Genomic DNA, 17,405 nt, shown 5'->3' on the forward strand with positions numbered 1-17,405 from the left:
TAAGTCCTGTTTGATAAAATAAATCAGGGTATGTAATAAACTGGGTTATGAAAGGACACTTTGAGTGCCACCATTTGACCGGAATGTGGAAGAGTCAGCCATGGAGAAAGGATCACAGGTGCAAAGAAAGGCCCCAAGGCCGGAAACAGCTGAGCATGTTAGTGCCTGGAAAAAAGGCTCAGGTAGCTGGGACTGAGTGAAAATCCTGGAAGGAGAGAGGTAGGGATTGAGGTAGAAAGGGGGGTGAGGAGCAGAGCAGTAAGGACTTTGAGGCCAGGGGCAGGAATGTGACTTCTAAATTTAGGGGGAAGTCAATGAGGGTTGCAGACAGGCTGGTAACATGACATATCCAAGAGGATGCGAATCCGCAGGCCAAGACCAAGTTTACTCAGCCACGCTGACAACACAGTGGAAGGAAGGGCTGTTCGGTTTTCCTCTCCGAGCTTCCTTTCTGCCCTGTTTAGTAAGGCTCTTATTTGAGCCCCGAGAAGCCAGTTTCTGTCTGCTTCCATCCCACTGTTCCTTTCCTCTAGCAAAAAGTGAGTACTTGGATATACCTCACTGCCATCTTTAACTTTCCCCAAAAGGTGGGCTCAAGGTTATACTTTTTTCATGTTGCCCGTTTTTTAGATGCTATCACTGCTCAACACAGACATGTTTTTCATACAGGTGGAGGGTAAGCAAGCGTGGGCCAGGTGCTTTTAACAGTTATTTGTGGGGCGCCTGAAATAGTTCATGCTTGATGGAGCACAGAGCTTTCTTGTAGCCTCCAGCTTCCACGTATCACAGTTAAAGTGGGTCCCAGGTAAGGTACTGTTTTACGTGTGAGAAAAGTAGTTATTGCATTTGACCTGGGGCCAGCTTCCACAGTGTTACCAGGATAGTCTGTTACCCTGGTAAAGTGGAATCCATACCAGCTTGGATTAAAAAAATAAAGGAAAAAGCAGGTCATGGGTCCTAAGTATAATTTGTAAAAGAAGACTGAATGGCTTCAGGTCCACTTAACCAAAACATGGAAACTTTAATTGGATCGGGATTACACCTTTCAAGGATGTGGGCAGTACATTCTTTATAGCACCAATACCTTCTGAGGAGGAAATTCACAAGCCATCTGAGTAAGTGTTCTAGCTCTACCTGGACTAGCTCTAGTGATGTCCCAAGCATGATCATATCAGCATCAGTGTCTGGGCATGCTCAGATTTCTTAAATCCCAGAGGGGGTCTCACAGCCAGCAGTTAACTCTCCCTCCTCACCCCCACCAAACTCTGGAAAACCCTGGAGTGCCTTTTAAAGCTCCTCCTTTTCGGCTCCCTTCTTCTGGAAGGCAGTCAAGATGTTTAGGCTCTTCTGGAGCTCTGCCTTCTTCCCATCGCTCATCTTGTTCTCAATCAGCTTGGTGATCCGGGTCATCTCTGACGCCGGGAAGTCCTCACCTTGGTCTAAGACCTTCCCCATGATCTTCAGGTACTGCTCGGCCCACTTCTTCTCAGTCTCCTTCACACTTGCGAGGTTGTCCTGTCCCCGCTTCAAAAGGGCCCGGCGGGCCTCCACGCCAGAGGCCCTGACGAACTCTCCAGCAAGGGCGTCGTAGGCAGGCAGGCAGCCAGGCATGCCTAGGTAGACCCCTTGCCCCTTCAGCCAGCGCTGGATGGCTCCAACCTTAACTGCCCCACTATACAGGACTGGGTTCTCAACGTCCCCATCCCGGAAGAGGTAGTAGACTGGGTAGTTCTCTTTGTCCAGCTTGTATTTCTCACTTAGCTCCATATTCAGCTTGTCCCCATAATCTGTGGACAGAAACGAGAGATGAGCAGCAGGACCACGAGGAACACGGGGCAGAAGGCTGCTGACGGAGAAGCACCCTGGCTGTGTCTGAGCTCCTCCTGCGCTACTTCCTAGCCAGGTGGCCTTAGTCAAGTCACATTTAACCTCTCTGAAAAAGTAACTCTTCTGAATGTTTCTTATATGCCCACTGTGTGCCAGGTACTGTTCCAAGTGCTGGGGATCTAGCAGTGACTAAGGGTATAAAGAGCTCTGACCTCAAGGAGCTCATAGTCTTCTAAGGGTGAGAAGGCAATAAACAAATGAACATAAATGATCAGTGCCATGATGAAAACACCACAGGGTGATGTGACAGTGGGTAAGAAGGCCCACTTCAGGCAGACATGTCTGTGGAGATGACATGAGCTGAGGGACCCGGAAATCAAGGAGCCAGACAGCTCCTGTCACACAGAGCCGGCTGTTGGGAGGACCCAATGAGGGGATCTGTGCCTTTAACCTGGCAGGGTTAAGTGCTTAATAAGTGGTAGCTGTTTAGTGTTTGCTATGTCCTACTGAAAAGGCAGTAACAGTCCCAAGGGCTGAGGCTGTGACAACTGGTTTCTTACACCATGTCACGGCAATAGAAGAGGAAGTGTGGGGTTCCAATCCCAGCTCTGCCACTTTAAACTCTCCAACCTTGAGAAAGTTAGTCTAAGCACTGTTTCTTCATATAAAAAATGGGGGTCCATCACACTTCACAGTCATAAGGATTAGATGGAAAACTCTGCACAGCGGCCCGGCACACAGTCAACATCTAATAAATGTCAGCTATTATTAATTCTAAAAGCCCCAAAGGAGTGAACCCACAGGTGAGTCGGAACTGACCAAATGCCCTGGAGAAGTGTGCCAGCGACCTGGACCCAGGGCCAGATTCTTGAGCTTGCTAGGGGCTGAGGCATTCCAGCTGGGAGGAAACAGCGGGAAGAACCCACTGCACTTGGGAATAAACACCCAGGTTGAATTCTGGACGAGCCGCTTCCTCTCCCAGAACCTTGAGCTTCAGTTTTCCTTTAGTATAACATGGATAGATAAGATGTCTTGCTTCTCAGGTGGGGTTCAAGTGAATCTTAAAAATGCAGTGCCTGGCCTGACCGGCAAGGCTCAGCAGTTGAGCGTCGACATAGTCCAGGAGAATGAGGTTCGATTCCAGGTTTCGGGCTCGATCCCCAGCAGGGGGTGTGCAGGAAGCAACCGATCCATGACTTTCTCTCTCTCCCTCTCCCTTCCTCTCTCTGAAATCAATAAAGACATTGGGGGGGGGGTAATGACTATACATCTTTACAGACTGTAAACCACTGTTGGCCACTATTATTACTAAAGCTGCCACTGTGGTTGAGAGCTGCCCCTGGTTTAGTGGCAACTCCGGTGGATTTGAGTTAAAGCCAAAACCCAATAGTTCTGGTACCGAAGAGCTGAAATGAGACTGAATGGACTAGGCTGACTCTTAGGGCGCCCCCTCTGACAGTCCCCCGCAAGAAGAGCTCCAAGTTCTCTTGTAGTAAGTTTAATGTCACTGGGGAGCAGAGGACGAAGGACGATGGGTTCCCTCCGTCAGCCACCCGCGAGGCTGAGTGGGGGTTCCGTGTCAGAATCTGCTCGAGCTAACGTGCTGTGGGTACCACACGTCCCCATTTGCACTCTTCGTGTGACTCAGACAGAAAGGTGCTGGGTAGTCCCCCTACAAGTAGGGAAATGATTCCTAGCTTCCTCCCTCTCTGCCCTTCCCAGTCGCCTGGACTTGCCGTACCTGAGACCCCCACCTCTGCCACCAAGAGGTCATCGCTGGAGGCCGAGTTCTCAGCCAGACGCTTGAACTCATCCTGCTTCTCACCGTAGGGATACTGGGTGTCGAACTTCACCAGGACGAACTTGCTTTTGGGAATGACCTGAGGGTGTACAGAGTTGAGTGGGTAGGGGGTTCCAGGAAACTTTGGGGCTAATTGCCTTTCCCAATGGACCCCTGGTTAAGAAACAGGGTGAAAACCAAGCCCACAAGGGAGACAAGCTCTCAAATACTAATATTCATTCATTCACCCACTGATTCATTTAACAATTTAGTGGTGCCTACTATGTGCTGGGTGCCCCATTAGGTGCTTGTTCACACTAATCAAAGGCATATACAACCCTGTCTAGAATAAATAAACCTATAGATGTACTAAGGCCTTCTCCAGTGGCCCTTTGATAAGTAAGGCCAAGGAGACCCTTAGCACACAATGCTGTAGCCGATCATGCCCATCATCCCAGGGGGGGCCTTCCTCAAAAAAAAACCACCACTGAACCAGAAATCTGACAAAAAACCAGCAACTAATCATCTGTAAAGGAGATGGCACCATGGAGGATGCTTTGGCTAGGGAGCCCACAGTTTGAACTCTGCAATTTTGAGGCTCAAGGGGAGTTGCTGAGATGCCAGGCTTGGGACAATGTCCCCTCCCTAGATCACAGTAATCTCTGACTAGATCTGTAGGTACTAAACTGTCAGGCCAAGACTTGTATTTTAATTGTAAAATTCACTTCACCATTTTAGCCATTTTAAAGTGCACAATCCAGTGGGATTTTGTACATTAACAATGTTGTGCAACCATCACTAATACCTAGTTGCAGAACACTTTTATCACCTGAAAAGGAACCGTGTACCCATTAAGCAGCCATTCCCCAGTCCTCCTTCCCCCCAATCCCTAGCAACCATTAATCTGCTTTCTGTCTCTATGAATTTGTCTGATCTGATGGAATCATATAATATGTGGCCTTTTGGGACTGCCCTCTTTCACTTAGTATGTTTTCAAGGTTCATCCATGTTGTAGCGTGCATCAATATGTCATTCTTTTGGTGGCCAAATAAATACTCCATTGTATAAATAGACCAGTTTGCTTAGCCATTCATCAGTTGAGGGATGTTTGGGATGTTTCAACCTTTTGGCTGTTTGTGAATAGTTACGAACATTCATGTACAAGTTTTTGTTTTTTACACCTGTATTCATTTCTTTTGGGTATACACCTAGGAGCGGAACTGAGGGGTCGTGTGGTAATTTTACACTTAATGTATGGAGGCATCCCAAGAACTTCTTTCGATGGTGTCTTCCCATGCACAGACTTAATCTAACAAACTGCCTTTGGTCAGTAATCCTGCCTCTTCTTCTAACAACTTTTTGTTTTTCTATCAAAGTGATCATTGCCAGTCAGTATTTCATCACAGGCAATCACTGTCCTAATTAAGGCAAGCTGACATCATTCCAGTTACTGTTAGTCGTTGTTCCTTATTGTGTGTTGGTATCCATTTACTTTTAGGTTTTAAAAAATATTTCACACTGCCTAGGGGCACAAGGGAAGAGGGAGAAGCCACTGGAACAGGTCATCTCTAAGTGGCCAATGACCCCCAAAATTCTGAGCTCTGGGGGCCTAAGAGCAGGGAAGTCTCAAAATATAAACCAGATCACATCCCTCTGGCCCAACTAGCTTTATTTCAGTTCAATACACCAAACTCATTCCCACTTAGGGCCTTTTCATTTGCTCTCTCTGCTCCCTGGAATGCCCTTTCCCCAGTTCCTTCCATGGTTGTCTATCATTCAAAGCTCCGTTCAAATATCCCTCCCAATGGAGGTCCCCTCCACTCAGACTATCTAATGCTGCTTCATTTCCATCACTCTATCTCTTACCCTGCTCTACTTTCTTCACTGCATTTAATCACTCTAAAATCCTTATTTGCTTGTCTGTTACCTGTCCTCTCCACTAGAATGTACACTTATGAGAATAAGGACCTTGTCTGACCTGTTTTCGACTGTATCCCTAGTGCCCAACAGGACCAGTATGTAGCAGATGCTCTGAAAATATTTGCTAAATGAACAAAACTAGGACAGACTTTGGTAGCAGATTCTACATGTTCAGTGGGAAAACAATTAAAAAAGCACCAACACAGGACCCCTACCTGCAAGGGGCCTACATTTGTATTATGGAATATTAATAATATTATTAATGTGGAATAAATTAACACAGTGCTCTAACATTGAAATAGAATTGAGAGGCCTCCATCTTTTACTTTCACCATTCTTACCACTGGCAGAATTGTTTTGAGTGGCAAGCATTTGCACAATGAATTTTTTTCTTACAGACTGTTTTGACTCCGTCTGTACCTCTTCATTCATTCATTCATTCATTCATTCATTCATTGAATAAAAAGGTACTGAAAGCCTATCATATGCCAGACACTATTCTAAGTGAACAAGAAAACAGACAGTAAAGAAAAAGGACAGGATCTCTTATCTCTAGTGATGGAAAGGCAAGAAATAAAAGACACTGGAAATCACTGAAAGGCAGAGCATGAGCTAAGGCCCCTGGACATAGTAACGCTAGGAAGCTCCCCTTTTGTTCAATAATAATGAACAGAGTGAGTTAGATTTAGAAAGGGATGAGAGAAAACATTTGTTTATTCATTCAACAAATTATTACTGAGCATCTCTACGTGACATGTAACCTGCTAGATTGTGCAGATAGGCAAGGTAGTTCTTTCCAAGCATATAATATTCTAGTGTGGGGAATAATAGAAAAAAAAAAAAACAGGAAAAAAAAAACACCAAAAAAGGGGGATGAGTGCTCTTCAGAGAAATCAAACAGGGCACTTTACGCTGGGGGATGGGGAAATCAAGGCAGGGCTCTGAGAAGGTAACATTTTAACCTAAGCCTGAATGAGAGGGAACTGGCATTCAAAGATTGGGCAAAGAATGTTCTAGACACCAGTGCAAAGGGCCCAGGGCAGTAATGAGCTAGGAATATTTAAAGAGCAGAAAACATGTGTAGCTGGAGCAGAAGGGACAAAAGAAGAATGGTTAGGAGATGAAAGGAGAGGTGGGGGAGTCAGATCATGTAGGCCTTACACTACGATATGGGGAATGGACTGAGAGGAGACTCCTGTAATGACAGACTTGACCAGGGTGGTAGCAAGTAAAGATGGAAAGGCACCAACTGATTAGGAAATACTGTTCACTTTACAGTGCAAAGTCTCCCTCTAAGTCACACCTGGTCTGATGCTATCCCAGTCCCATGTTGAGGGATAGCGGTGTCACTTTGCCAATAAAGGCCCCCAAAGCATAGGGTGCTGTGGGGTGTGCCTGATAACCAACCAGTCACACCTACACCTTTAAATTCTTGAAACTCTGCCTTGAATGGGCCACACGTGCCAAACCCACGACCACTTGAGACATCTAGAACTCCACCTGTGGGTTTCACTTCCCAACAATGGGTACAAATTAAGAAAATAAAACGACTCAAATCCTTAGCTTGCCTATCTTGTAAGCAAATTTAAAAGTTGCCAGCAGGTGAAGACAGGTGCAAGAGGAGGGAGTTGGTACTGCGTTCGGCCTTCAACATTTCCAACGGCCATTTCCCCAGGCCAGGACCCCAAATTCTGGAAATTTGGGGGATGGGGGTAGTGGCAAATCCTTCTATGCCTTGACCTGATTTTATTCATTTTGTACCCAGGCCTAAGATATTTCCTACAGGGTGGTTGAACCGAAGCTTATCCTTAACGCTTGCACTTTTCAAGGAGACGCAGGGTCTCTCCGGGCATGATTTGCATATTGCAAAGCAGGCTGCAAGCCATCCGCGCCAAGGGGAGAGGGGCGCAGAGAGGAGCGGCTAACGCGGCGGCTTTCTACCCCGCCGCCCAACCACGGCTGGAGCCGTGGCGGCCGCCTCGCACCGCCCTCCGGTTCTCCCACTTGGGACTCGAGGATTGGATCTTGCCTGACACCGCCCCCTCCCCATAGCTGAAGGGAAGGGGCACCCAGTTCCCTGGGCGGCATGTTTTGCAAAAGAGGAAACAAGTACAAACACTGCAAAGGCAAGGGTGTGCGGGGACCCTGGAGCACGCAGACCCCTGGTCATGATACGGCCTCGGCCCAGAGTCCACCAGTAACAATAGGACGGTGGGCAGCCCCGGGATCGTCGTCACTGACCACCTCTAGCCAGCCCTCAGTCCCTTGCGTCCCCCCCACGAGTGCGCGCTCCCCTGGGCGCTCGGGCTGCACCCGCGCGCGATGTCCCCCGGCCCCGTTACCTTGTAGAAAGTGACTGTATCCAGGGGAAGGGCACCCTTGGTGTGCAGGCCGCTGCTGCCCGGCGGAGCGGAGAGAAGCAGGAGGAACAAGAAAAAGGGAAACACTGGGGAGAGAGAAGCGGCACGGAGCACGGCGGCAGCCATAACGCCGGAGTCTGGCAGTGGGCGCGAGAAGGGCTGTAGTGCAGAGAGCGCCGCGTCGGGAGCACGTGACCAGCGGGCCCGCCCCGGAGGCTCACGCCCGCGTAGGGCGAGAGGGAGGGGCCACGTGAAGGGGCGGGGAAACGGGGCTGCGGTGCGCGCGCACTCAGGGAAGCTTGAGCGGTCCCAGGGTGAAAGGGCGGGGCGGCGTCGGGGGTGGGGCGGAGGAGGGCGCGAGAAAGGCCGAGTGAGAGACTGCGGCGCACGCGCACTCGCTGTGGCGCGCAACCGGGCCTCCCTTTTCCCGGCTTCCTCCGCGTGAGGAGAGGCGCGAGGCCCATGCGTGGTGTGTTTGAAGCCCTTGGCCCTCGGTCTCTGCGCGTCCTTGAAAGTGACGACGCCAGCCCGTATTTCTCCCTGCCTTCGGTGCGTCAGGCGGTCGGTTGGGATCCACTGCTACCTTCGGTTAGTCTGTGTGTTACTCTGACTTGCTACTACCCGCACTCGGCTCCGTATTCCCCTCAGTAAGTCGTTCGCCGCCACCTCCCTCAGCCAGGCCCGGGTTGGTGAGCCAGGCGCGGCTCTTGGTCGGTGTGGCAGTCGGGGCCACGCCTGCCCTCTGCCCAGTCTGACCGTCCGGCCTACTCTGAGGCAAGTGCCTGACCTGGGAGACGCAGGGCTTTATTGGAAGCTGAGTGCCCGTCCAGCAAGTCGTAGGCTCCAGGAAGATTTAAAAAATTAAAATAAAAATCCTAAAACCGTAGCCGGTTGGCTCAGTGGTTAGAGTGTCGGTCGGCAGACGGGAAGAGTCCCGGGTTCGATTCCTGGCAAAGGGCATGTACCTCGGTTGCAGGCTTGATCCCGGCCCCGGTCAGGACGCGTGCGGGAGGCAGCCAATCCGTGTGTCTCATGTGGATGTTTCTCTCTCTCTCTTTTTCTCTCGCTCCCTCCCTCCCTCCCTCCAACTCTCTCTGAAAAGCAATGGAAAAAATATCCTCGGGTGAGGATTAAAAAAAAAAAAAAAAAAAAAATCCTAAAAATTCTATTGAACAGATACTGTTTCTGGGTATGGTTTGTTTACACCGGATCCTGCGGGTGTACAGAAATGATGGAGACGGAGCTCTGCACGGGAGGAACTCTGTGCGGGGAGGAGACGTAGGAATAGGACTGTACCTCTAACGGTGTAAGTGGTAGATGATACGACTGTCACAAATGCAGATTCAGTCAGTCCTGTTCTGGAATGTCAGGGAAAGTTATAGACAGGAGAGGACTTTCAAGATGGATCTTGAAAGAAGAGGAGGCATTTGCAGGGCGGCAAGCATCAAAGGATATTTCTAGCAAGGGGAAAAGCCTGCTAAATCCGAAGGTCATCTGGGACTGGTTGTAGAGGGTTTCATTATGTTAAAAGGTTTGGAGCCATCAAGGGTTTTAACTAGGAAAGTGACTTCAGATTTGCGGTCATTGAAGAGTGAAAGGAATGGGTTGGAAGGGAGAAGGCTGAGACAGACCATTTAAGGGTCATGCAGTAGGTAGGAGAGGTTAATGCCCTGCAATAGGACATAATGGTAGGGATAAATAGAGGTAAGGATGGAATTGAGTAATTTTTGTAGGGCAGAATTCACAAGACTTGATGAACAAACGGATGTGAGGGTAAGAGAATAAGTTATGTAATACATAATAAGAGGGTTAGCACCATATTTACCATTGTATGTATCCAGTAAATGTGTGTGTGTGTGTGTGTGTGTGTGTGTGTTGGGGGAGATTTGGAAAATTTTATTTTGACTTTGCCCTAATTACTAAGTAAAATGAGCTACATAGACAAATGACAGAAGTTAGAGGAGGGGAAACTTACTATGAGCTAAGGTGGTTAAAGAAGGCTGCATGTAGGATGTGGAGACGGAGTTAAGCCTTGGAAGAAAGAATATTTTAGGTTGAGGACAGATGAAAAAGGAGCAGAAGTGGGAATGAACCTGACACTTCAGGGAATGACTGACTTGGCTGGGAGGAGTTCTCAAAACTGTAGTTAATAAGACAGTTTTAAGCTCAGGTAGGGGAGAGTGTTAAAAATAAAACTAAGAACTTCCTGTTTTGTCCTGTAGTCAATAGGAGCTATTAAGAGTTTTTAGAACCCTTTATATGACAGACTGTTTTTAAATTATTCACTTCTGAGTATATAGATTCTTTGGGTATACCTAGTTAATATGATTGATCAGGAGTGACTTTCTAGTCATGATTAGTTTAGAAGTGGGCTTTGAAAAAAGTGAAGGAAGTAGATTGGTTGGAGAGGGAAGGTTAATATTGGTACTTTTTCTATGAAATGCAAAAGTATAGTAGTTGTCTCATTGCTTCCTTTTAATAGTACCCTGGTCTCAGTCAGTTATCTCATGATATGATTTTTGGCTTCAGGACCCTGACAGTCTACACAAATAAGCCAGGTACAATCCTCCATATTTAGGAAGTCATAAAGTCTCACAGTTCACACCGTTGTGGAAAATCAAAAAGTTCACCCTGGGTATTGTAGGGAGTAGGAGGCAAAATTTCTTATCAAATGCTTTGTCAAAATACCATATATATTATGGGTAGTAATTCTATCCAAAAAGAAAACGAGGTTAATCAAGCATGATTATTTATGAATCCTTGCTGATGTAATGATTATATTTTTCTAATTCTTTAAAAACATATCTTTTGGATAGTTCATTCTAGAATCTTGTCTGAGATCAATGCTATGATCTTTCACTTATGGTTTGCAGATTTTACCATCTTATAAAAATAAAAAAAATGTTTTTAGTGATAACCAGTTTTCTATCATTTCTAGCAGTTTTCCCATTTTTACATGAAACCTCAGATTTCATTCAATGGTTTATTGGGTTAACCTGCAAGTTTTATCGGTCCTGGAGTATAAGTTGTTCAGGCCAGGAGTGGTGGATTCATTTAGAGCAGTCAGGTGCTTTCTCAAAATCTTTCTCTTCAGTTCCCTCTTGCAGTGTTTATTTTACACTTTTTAATTTCAATATTATTCTTTTCAGTAGTAAAGACAGAAACATGTTATCCATTAATCATTAATGAATTTCAGCATTGAGACATTTCCTTCCTTGCGTTTGTTGCATACTTCATTTTTTTGGCAACAGCTTTATTGAGATATAATTCACCTACCATGTAATTCACACTTTTAAAGTGTACATTTCAGTAGTTTTTAGTATATTCATAGAGTTGTGCAACCATCACCGCTATCTAATTTTAGAATGTTTTTGTTACCCTAAAAAGAAACCCTATGCCCATTAGCAGTCACTCTCCATTCCTTCCAAACTACCTTCCTAGCCCTAGGTAACCACTAATCTACTTTGTATCTGTATAAATTTGCCTATTTTAGACATTTCATATGAGTGGAACCATACAATATGTGGTCTTTTGTGACTGACCTCTTTCACTTAGCATAATGTTTTCAAGGTTCACCCCTGTTGTATCATGTGTCAGTACTTCTTTCCTTTTAATTGCTGAATAATATTTCATTGCATGGATAAACCATGTTTTATTTATCCCTTTGCCAGTTTATGGACATTTATGTTGTTTCTACTTTTTGTCTATTATTAATAACACTGTTATGAACATTTGTGTCCAAATATACCTAGGCATAGAACCGAGTTTATATCTAGAAGCTGAATCGTATGGTGTATGTTTAACCATTTGAGAAACTGACAAAGTGGCTACAATATTTGACGTTCCTACCAGCAGTGTATGATGTTTCCTTTTTCTCCACATCTTCATCAACACTTGCTAGTGTCTGTCTTTTTTATTATAGTCATCCTGGTACTCATGAAATGGCACCTCATTGTGATTTTAATTTGTATTTCCCTGGCGGCTTATGATGTTGATCATCTTTTAGGGGGCTTATTAGTGATTTGTGTATATTTTGAGAGAAGTCTCTATTTAAAACATCTGCCTATTTTAAAATTAGGTTGTATTTTTTATTATTGAGTGTTGGAATTCCTTGTATATTTTAATACAAGTCCCTTATCAAATATATGTTCTACAAATATTTCATTATGTTAGGTTGCCCTTTCACTTTTTTTTTTAATCTTCACCTAAGGATATGTTTTCCATTGCTTTTCAGAGAAAGTGGAAGCAGGGGGAGAAAGAGAGAGAGAAACATCAATGTGAGAGAGGCACATCAATTGGTTGCCTCCAGCACATACCCCAGTGGGTCCAGGATTGAGCCTGCAACCGAAGCTTGTGCCTTTGGCCGGAATCAAACCCAGACCCTTCAGTCCATGGGCTGATGCTCTAACCACTGAGCCAAATTGGCCAGGGCGCCCTTTCACTTTTTTGAGGGTATCCTTTGAAGCACAAAAGTTTTAATTGAAGACCAATATATTTTTTCTTTTGTTGCTTGTGCTTTTGTTGTCATATGTAAGAAGCAATTGCCTAATAAAAGAGCTCTCTTCAAGGACACGGACAATGGTGTGGTGAGGGACTGGGGAAGAGGATCGGATGGCGGAATGGGTCATTGGGGAGAAAAAGGGACATCTGTAATATTTTATTTTATTTATTTATTTTTAATATATCTTTATTGATTTCAGAGAGAGGAAAAGAGAGGGAGAGAGAGAGATAGAAACATCAATGATGAGAGAGTCATTGATCGGCTGCAGCCCGCAACCTGGGCATGTGCCCTGACCGGGAATCGAACCCTGATCGGCTGGATCCTAGGTCGATGCTTAACCACTGAGCCACGCCTGGCCGGGCTGTAATATTTTAAACAAAAATGAACAAACAAAAGAAGTAGAGGCCCATCCAACAATGTCAAATGTCACAAAAAGATTGCGTAAAATAAAGACCGAAAGAAAAAAAAGAGCTCTCTTGATGTCATGTTATTTTTTTAAATTATCTTTCCCTTTTCTTCCATTAATCAGTTCCCTGTTAGAATACTGTAGGTGTTAAGAGTGAGATGTCAGACTGACTGAGTTTGAATTTCGGCATCACTACTTTATAACTCTGTAACCATAGGAAAATGACTTCTTTAAGCCTCAGTTTCTTTATCTGTAAAATAGGAATAATACTACTTACTATCTCAAAGGCTGTGTGAGGATTAAATGCTTAACATAGAGCCTTACACATAGAAAGCACTCAATAATTGGTAGCTGTTATTACTAAAACTCTTGAGTATTTTTGCTTAAATAGAAATATTTTACTAGGTAGGTATTTTTCTTGACTTTTTATCCACTGCATTAACTTGTTCATGGTAGAAGTTTAATGAATATCTGTTAACGTAAATTGATATGTAATATAGAGTAGCCCATTACATTGAGAGCTGGGGTGTGTTTGAGCTTGCTAAGGAAGTAAGTAAAAAGAGGAGAGGAGCCCTGGCGAGTGTGGCTCAGTTGGTTGGAGCTTCATCCCATACACCAAGAGTTAGTGGGTTCAATTCCTGGTCAGGGCACATACCGAGGTTGCAGGTTCGATCCCCAGTTGGTGTGTGTACAGGAGGCAACCAAGTGATATTTCTCACATTGATGTTTCTCTCTCCTTCCCCTTCTCTCTTCCTCCCCCTCCCCCTCTCCTTTTCTTTCTCCCATTCCCCCTTCTTCTCTCTATCCCTTCCTCTTTCTTTCAAATAAATTTTTTTAAAAGGAGGAGAAAAGAAAACTGAAAATAAATATCACCCACTTAAATCATTTGGGCTTGGGTTAACCCTTGTAGAAGAGGAAGATGGGAAGATTATGTTTCCAAAGACATTTCGAAGGAGGACGTTGCTGAATATACAGAAGGCAGAGGACTAATTTTGAGAGAAAAATGGAAAAATAAATCCCCACATGTTGGCTGGTTACATAAGACATTTTAGAAGAGATGCCAAAAGAGAGAAGTTCTATCAAGAGCAGCAGACTAATTTGGCAAGGCTGTTCTCTGGACAATCTGAGATTTGTTCTTGACTGAGACAAGAGTCCTTTGTTCAGAAGCATTCCCTTAACACTTGGTGAGACTGTCATTAGTCCCCTTACCCTTATTACACAGATATATGATTAGAGGCTGCAAAACACTCCCTAAGACCTATAGTAGGGATTTCTGATCCAGAAATTTACTGGTATTTTCATTTACTTGTTTAATAATATAAGCAAAGTGATTATAGCCTACCTCCACCTAACAATGTCCTACCTTCTACTCCACACTATATATGTATTTTTTTAATATATCTTTATTGATTTCAGAGAGAGGAAGGGAGAGGGAGAGAGATAGAAACATCAATGATGAGAGAGTCATCGTTGATTGCCTGCCTCCTGCAGGCCCCAGACTGGCAACCCAGGCATGTGCCCTGACTGGGAATTGAACCACAATCTCCTGGATCCTAGGTCGATGCTCAATCCCTGAGCCAGGCCCAGCTGGGCCACACTATATTCTTAACCTCATATGAATAAATGAATCATCTATTTAAATTTCTCAAGCCATGCAAATGATCTAATTTGTGTTATTAATATTCGTAGAGTATATGAAGTATAGTTAGATGAAATAAATGGTTACATAAATGAAATGTTCTTCCTTCTGCTTTCTCCTTCCTCCAGTTTTTATCCAAACTTTACCATTTCTTACAAATACTGTTCAAATGCCAATCAGTGTATATTACTTTTGTGTGCAGATTATTTAAGATTTTTGGTATTCATGCTGTCTTTTCCTACTGTATTATAAGTTCCTGCAAGTATGGGTCTATATCTTACTTGTCTTTATATCTTCCATAACAGAATGCTGTTTACACAAATTTGATATGTAAACATAAGTACATTAAATGAATCATGTACTTTAACTACAAAATTATGTTTCTGGTGGGAATTTTTGGTATAGAATATTGAAGGTGTTAGTATTAAGTAAATATGAGATATTAATAACCCCTTCTCTCCACAGCTTTTTCCTGGTATTACTAAAACTTTATTGATTGAATGAATATGCAGTCTGTCTCCTCACAGGCTTCTGTCTCTAAAAAGGGGCAAGTTTGAAGCAGACCTCCCTTCCCCATTTTTCTCTCCCATTTTTCGGTTCCATTTCTTTCTTACAGCTCTATTTACCTTTTCACTATGACTCATTCTTTCTACTTTTTATTATTCCTGCCTCACCCCTTCTTAAAATTCTAATGCTTTTTAGAACTTTGTTTCCTTGTCACCTGCTTTTTCTATTTTTGTTCTTTCTGCTTGGCTTTCTCCTCCACTTGTTGCCACCTTTTCTGCTTGTCCTCAAGATACCAGGCAGGATTGGGTAGGGAGGAGCCCAGCTGGGGTAGGGGTGGAGCCACCTGTTCACCACTTGGGGATTCAGAACCTGACCGAGAAGGATCTGGCTGCTTAAGCATAGCTGGGGCTGAAGTCCCTATGGCCTTCCTACTGGAGGCTAGAATTCTTACGGACAATCTGGACTTGGTGAGATTAGAAACTGTCCCTCTCTCCTTTTTTTCTCCCCCTTTCTTCCTCCCTGTTCTGTATTTTTCACTCACAGTATCTCTCTCTATACTGTTTTCTTTTTCCTATTTTTCTGTTGCTTAGTATTCTGTTTCCTTCTGTCTGTCTGTCACTCAACTCTCTTTCGTATTTGTTTGCCTTTCCTGTTAACCCATTCTTCCCATATATCTGTCCTGTCTCAAAATTTTACTTTTCCTACCGCTTCTCCATTTTATTCTTCCCTTTATTAATTTTCCCATTTAACTCTGTGGTGTGTTTTTTTCACTCAGTCACTTTCTGTCCACCTGTTTGTATCTTATTGTTTCCCAAAGGTTTAGCAGTAAGGGAAGAAGAAAGAAGCCACCCTGCCTTTCCAGGGGTCTATTCAGCCTTTTTACTCATTCTCAGCTTTATAGTGTGTTTTAATTAGGCACTGAAAAAGAGTTTGTGCTCTGCACAGATTGTTAATAAATGGAGAAACTGGAACAACATTGAATATTAAATGTAAAAGGATTAGTTTTATTCTTATTTTCTCATTTTGTTTAGGTTTACTCTGCAATACAGTGGATACAATTTGTTATGGCTACTTTGAGGTAAGTTTAATCTCATGTAATATGACTTTAAACTGGTACAAGTAAAACTGGAGAATTCTGAAGGTTTCTACATTTTTCTTCCCCTGGGGATTTGCTTTTAATCTTTAGTTAAAGAGAAATGCTATTCTTTACCATGTTGATATTTTCTGATTAATAAAATGTACCAATATCAACAACAATAACAAAAAATAGATCAAGGGCTAACCTCTTGAAAATCAAAGGACAACTTGGTCAACAGGATTGACTTGCAAAATCAATTGTTTTGGTAGTACATATATTAAAAAATAGAATGAAACAGAGAAGATTAGCATGGGCCTTGCGCAAGGATGACACACAAATTCATGAAGCACTCTATATTTAAAAAAATATGTGCAATTTATTTTACATCAATTATATGTCAGTGAAGCTGTAATGATTTTTACAGCTATTGATTTATAGCAAAAATGAAGGAACCCCAGTTGTCTTATTAATCTTTTATTTCTGTCAGTGTTATAGGTTCAAGTTCACTTACTGCCTATGCTGTATTCCAGAATATACAGAAATCTCCAGAGGTGAGCAATCTCTTTTTGTGTTGGATTTGAAATTTTAGTGACTTAGCCTTTGATATAATTAAGAGAGGTGTCGCCTATAAATGATGGAATAATTCTATGAATAGCTTAGGAATTTGCCATGATACATTGAGATATTTACTTACTTATTTAGTCCTTACCCGAGGATATTTTTTTCATTGCTTTTCAGAGAGAATAGAAGGGGGAGAGAGAGAGTAACATTGATATGAGAGAGACACATCGATCAGTTGCCTCCCCCACCAGCTGATCCGAGCCTGCATCCTAGAAGCACGTGTCCTTGGCTGGAATCGAACAGGGGACCCTTCAGTCCACAGGCTGATGCTCTAACTACTGAGCCAAACTGGCTAGGGCACGATGAGATATTTTAGGCAGTGTCAATAGGTCTCCCTTTTCTTCTAGGTAACTATTTTAACTTTAACTTTGAATACTGAGATTGACTACTAAATGTGGATTTTTTTTTGGTATGTATTAATTATTAAGGTTAAGGAAACAGTTTAGTTTGGAGCCTATATTCACTCTAAGTATGTAGGGTCCTGCTTAGAGGTGAGTTTTCTGATGTTGATATGTTGGTTAAGTTGCTAGTGGGACTAGGAAATAGTGCAAAGACTTTGCTTTACAAAAGGTATTTGTTTTGCTGTTCTGGCCTTCTAGGCAATTACAATTTAATGGTGAAAACAGAGCAAAAATACATCCTATGTCAAACTATTCATACCAAAAAGATCAAGGCAAAAACCTTCCTTATATTGAGGTGTAGTTGATAAATATTGTATGTATTTAAGGTGTAAAAAACCAAAAAACCTTCCTGATTCAGAGAGGAC

The 17,405-nt window shown here is 43.5% G+C and overlaps 2 protein-coding genes and 1 non-coding gene across 3 annotated transcripts in view; 2 read left to right on the forward strand and 1 right to left on the reverse strand.

Moving 5' to 3' along the window:
- Positions 1 to 1,001: 1,001 nt before the first annotated feature.
- On the reverse strand, positions 1,002 to 8,057 carry ERP29 (endoplasmic reticulum protein 29). The gene is made up of 3 exons (XM_016203084.2): positions 7,870 to 8,057; positions 3,569 to 3,707; positions 1,002 to 1,787 (listed from the first exon to the last, which is right to left on the reverse strand). Exons 1-3 carry the CDS (start codon positions 8,011 to 8,013, stop codon positions 1,288 to 1,290), a joined length of 783 nt encoding a protein of 260 aa, XP_016058570.1. The 5' UTR covers positions 8,014 to 8,057; the 3' UTR covers positions 1,002 to 1,287.
- Positions 8,058 to 8,259: 202 nt separating this feature from the next.
- Positions 8,260 to 17,405, forward strand: part of TMEM116 (transmembrane protein 116) — a 32,380-nt gene continuing 23,234 nt past the window's right edge. Inside the window, exons 1-3 of the mRNA XM_016203083.2 lie at positions 8,260 to 8,475; positions 15,972 to 16,018; positions 16,506 to 16,569. Of these exons, the coding sequence (XP_016058569.2) occupies positions 8,350 to 8,475; positions 15,972 to 16,018; positions 16,506 to 16,569 (237 nt within the window). The 5' untranslated portion in view covers positions 8,260 to 8,349. The remainder of the gene's footprint in view (positions 8,476 to 15,971; positions 16,019 to 16,505; positions 16,570 to 17,405) is intronic.
- On the forward strand, positions 16,276 to 16,379 carry LOC148090816 (U6 spliceosomal RNA). Its single transcript, XR_015716255.1, has one exon. It is a non-coding gene; the product is annotated as a U6 spliceosomal RNA (small nuclear RNA).

Source organism: Miniopterus natalensis, chromosome 20 (assembly GCF_054644295.1).
Source record: "Miniopterus natalensis isolate mMinNat1 chromosome 20, mMinNat1.hap1, whole genome shotgun sequence".
Taxonomy (NCBI): domain Eukaryota; kingdom Metazoa; phylum Chordata; class Mammalia; order Chiroptera; family Miniopteridae; genus Miniopterus; species Miniopterus natalensis.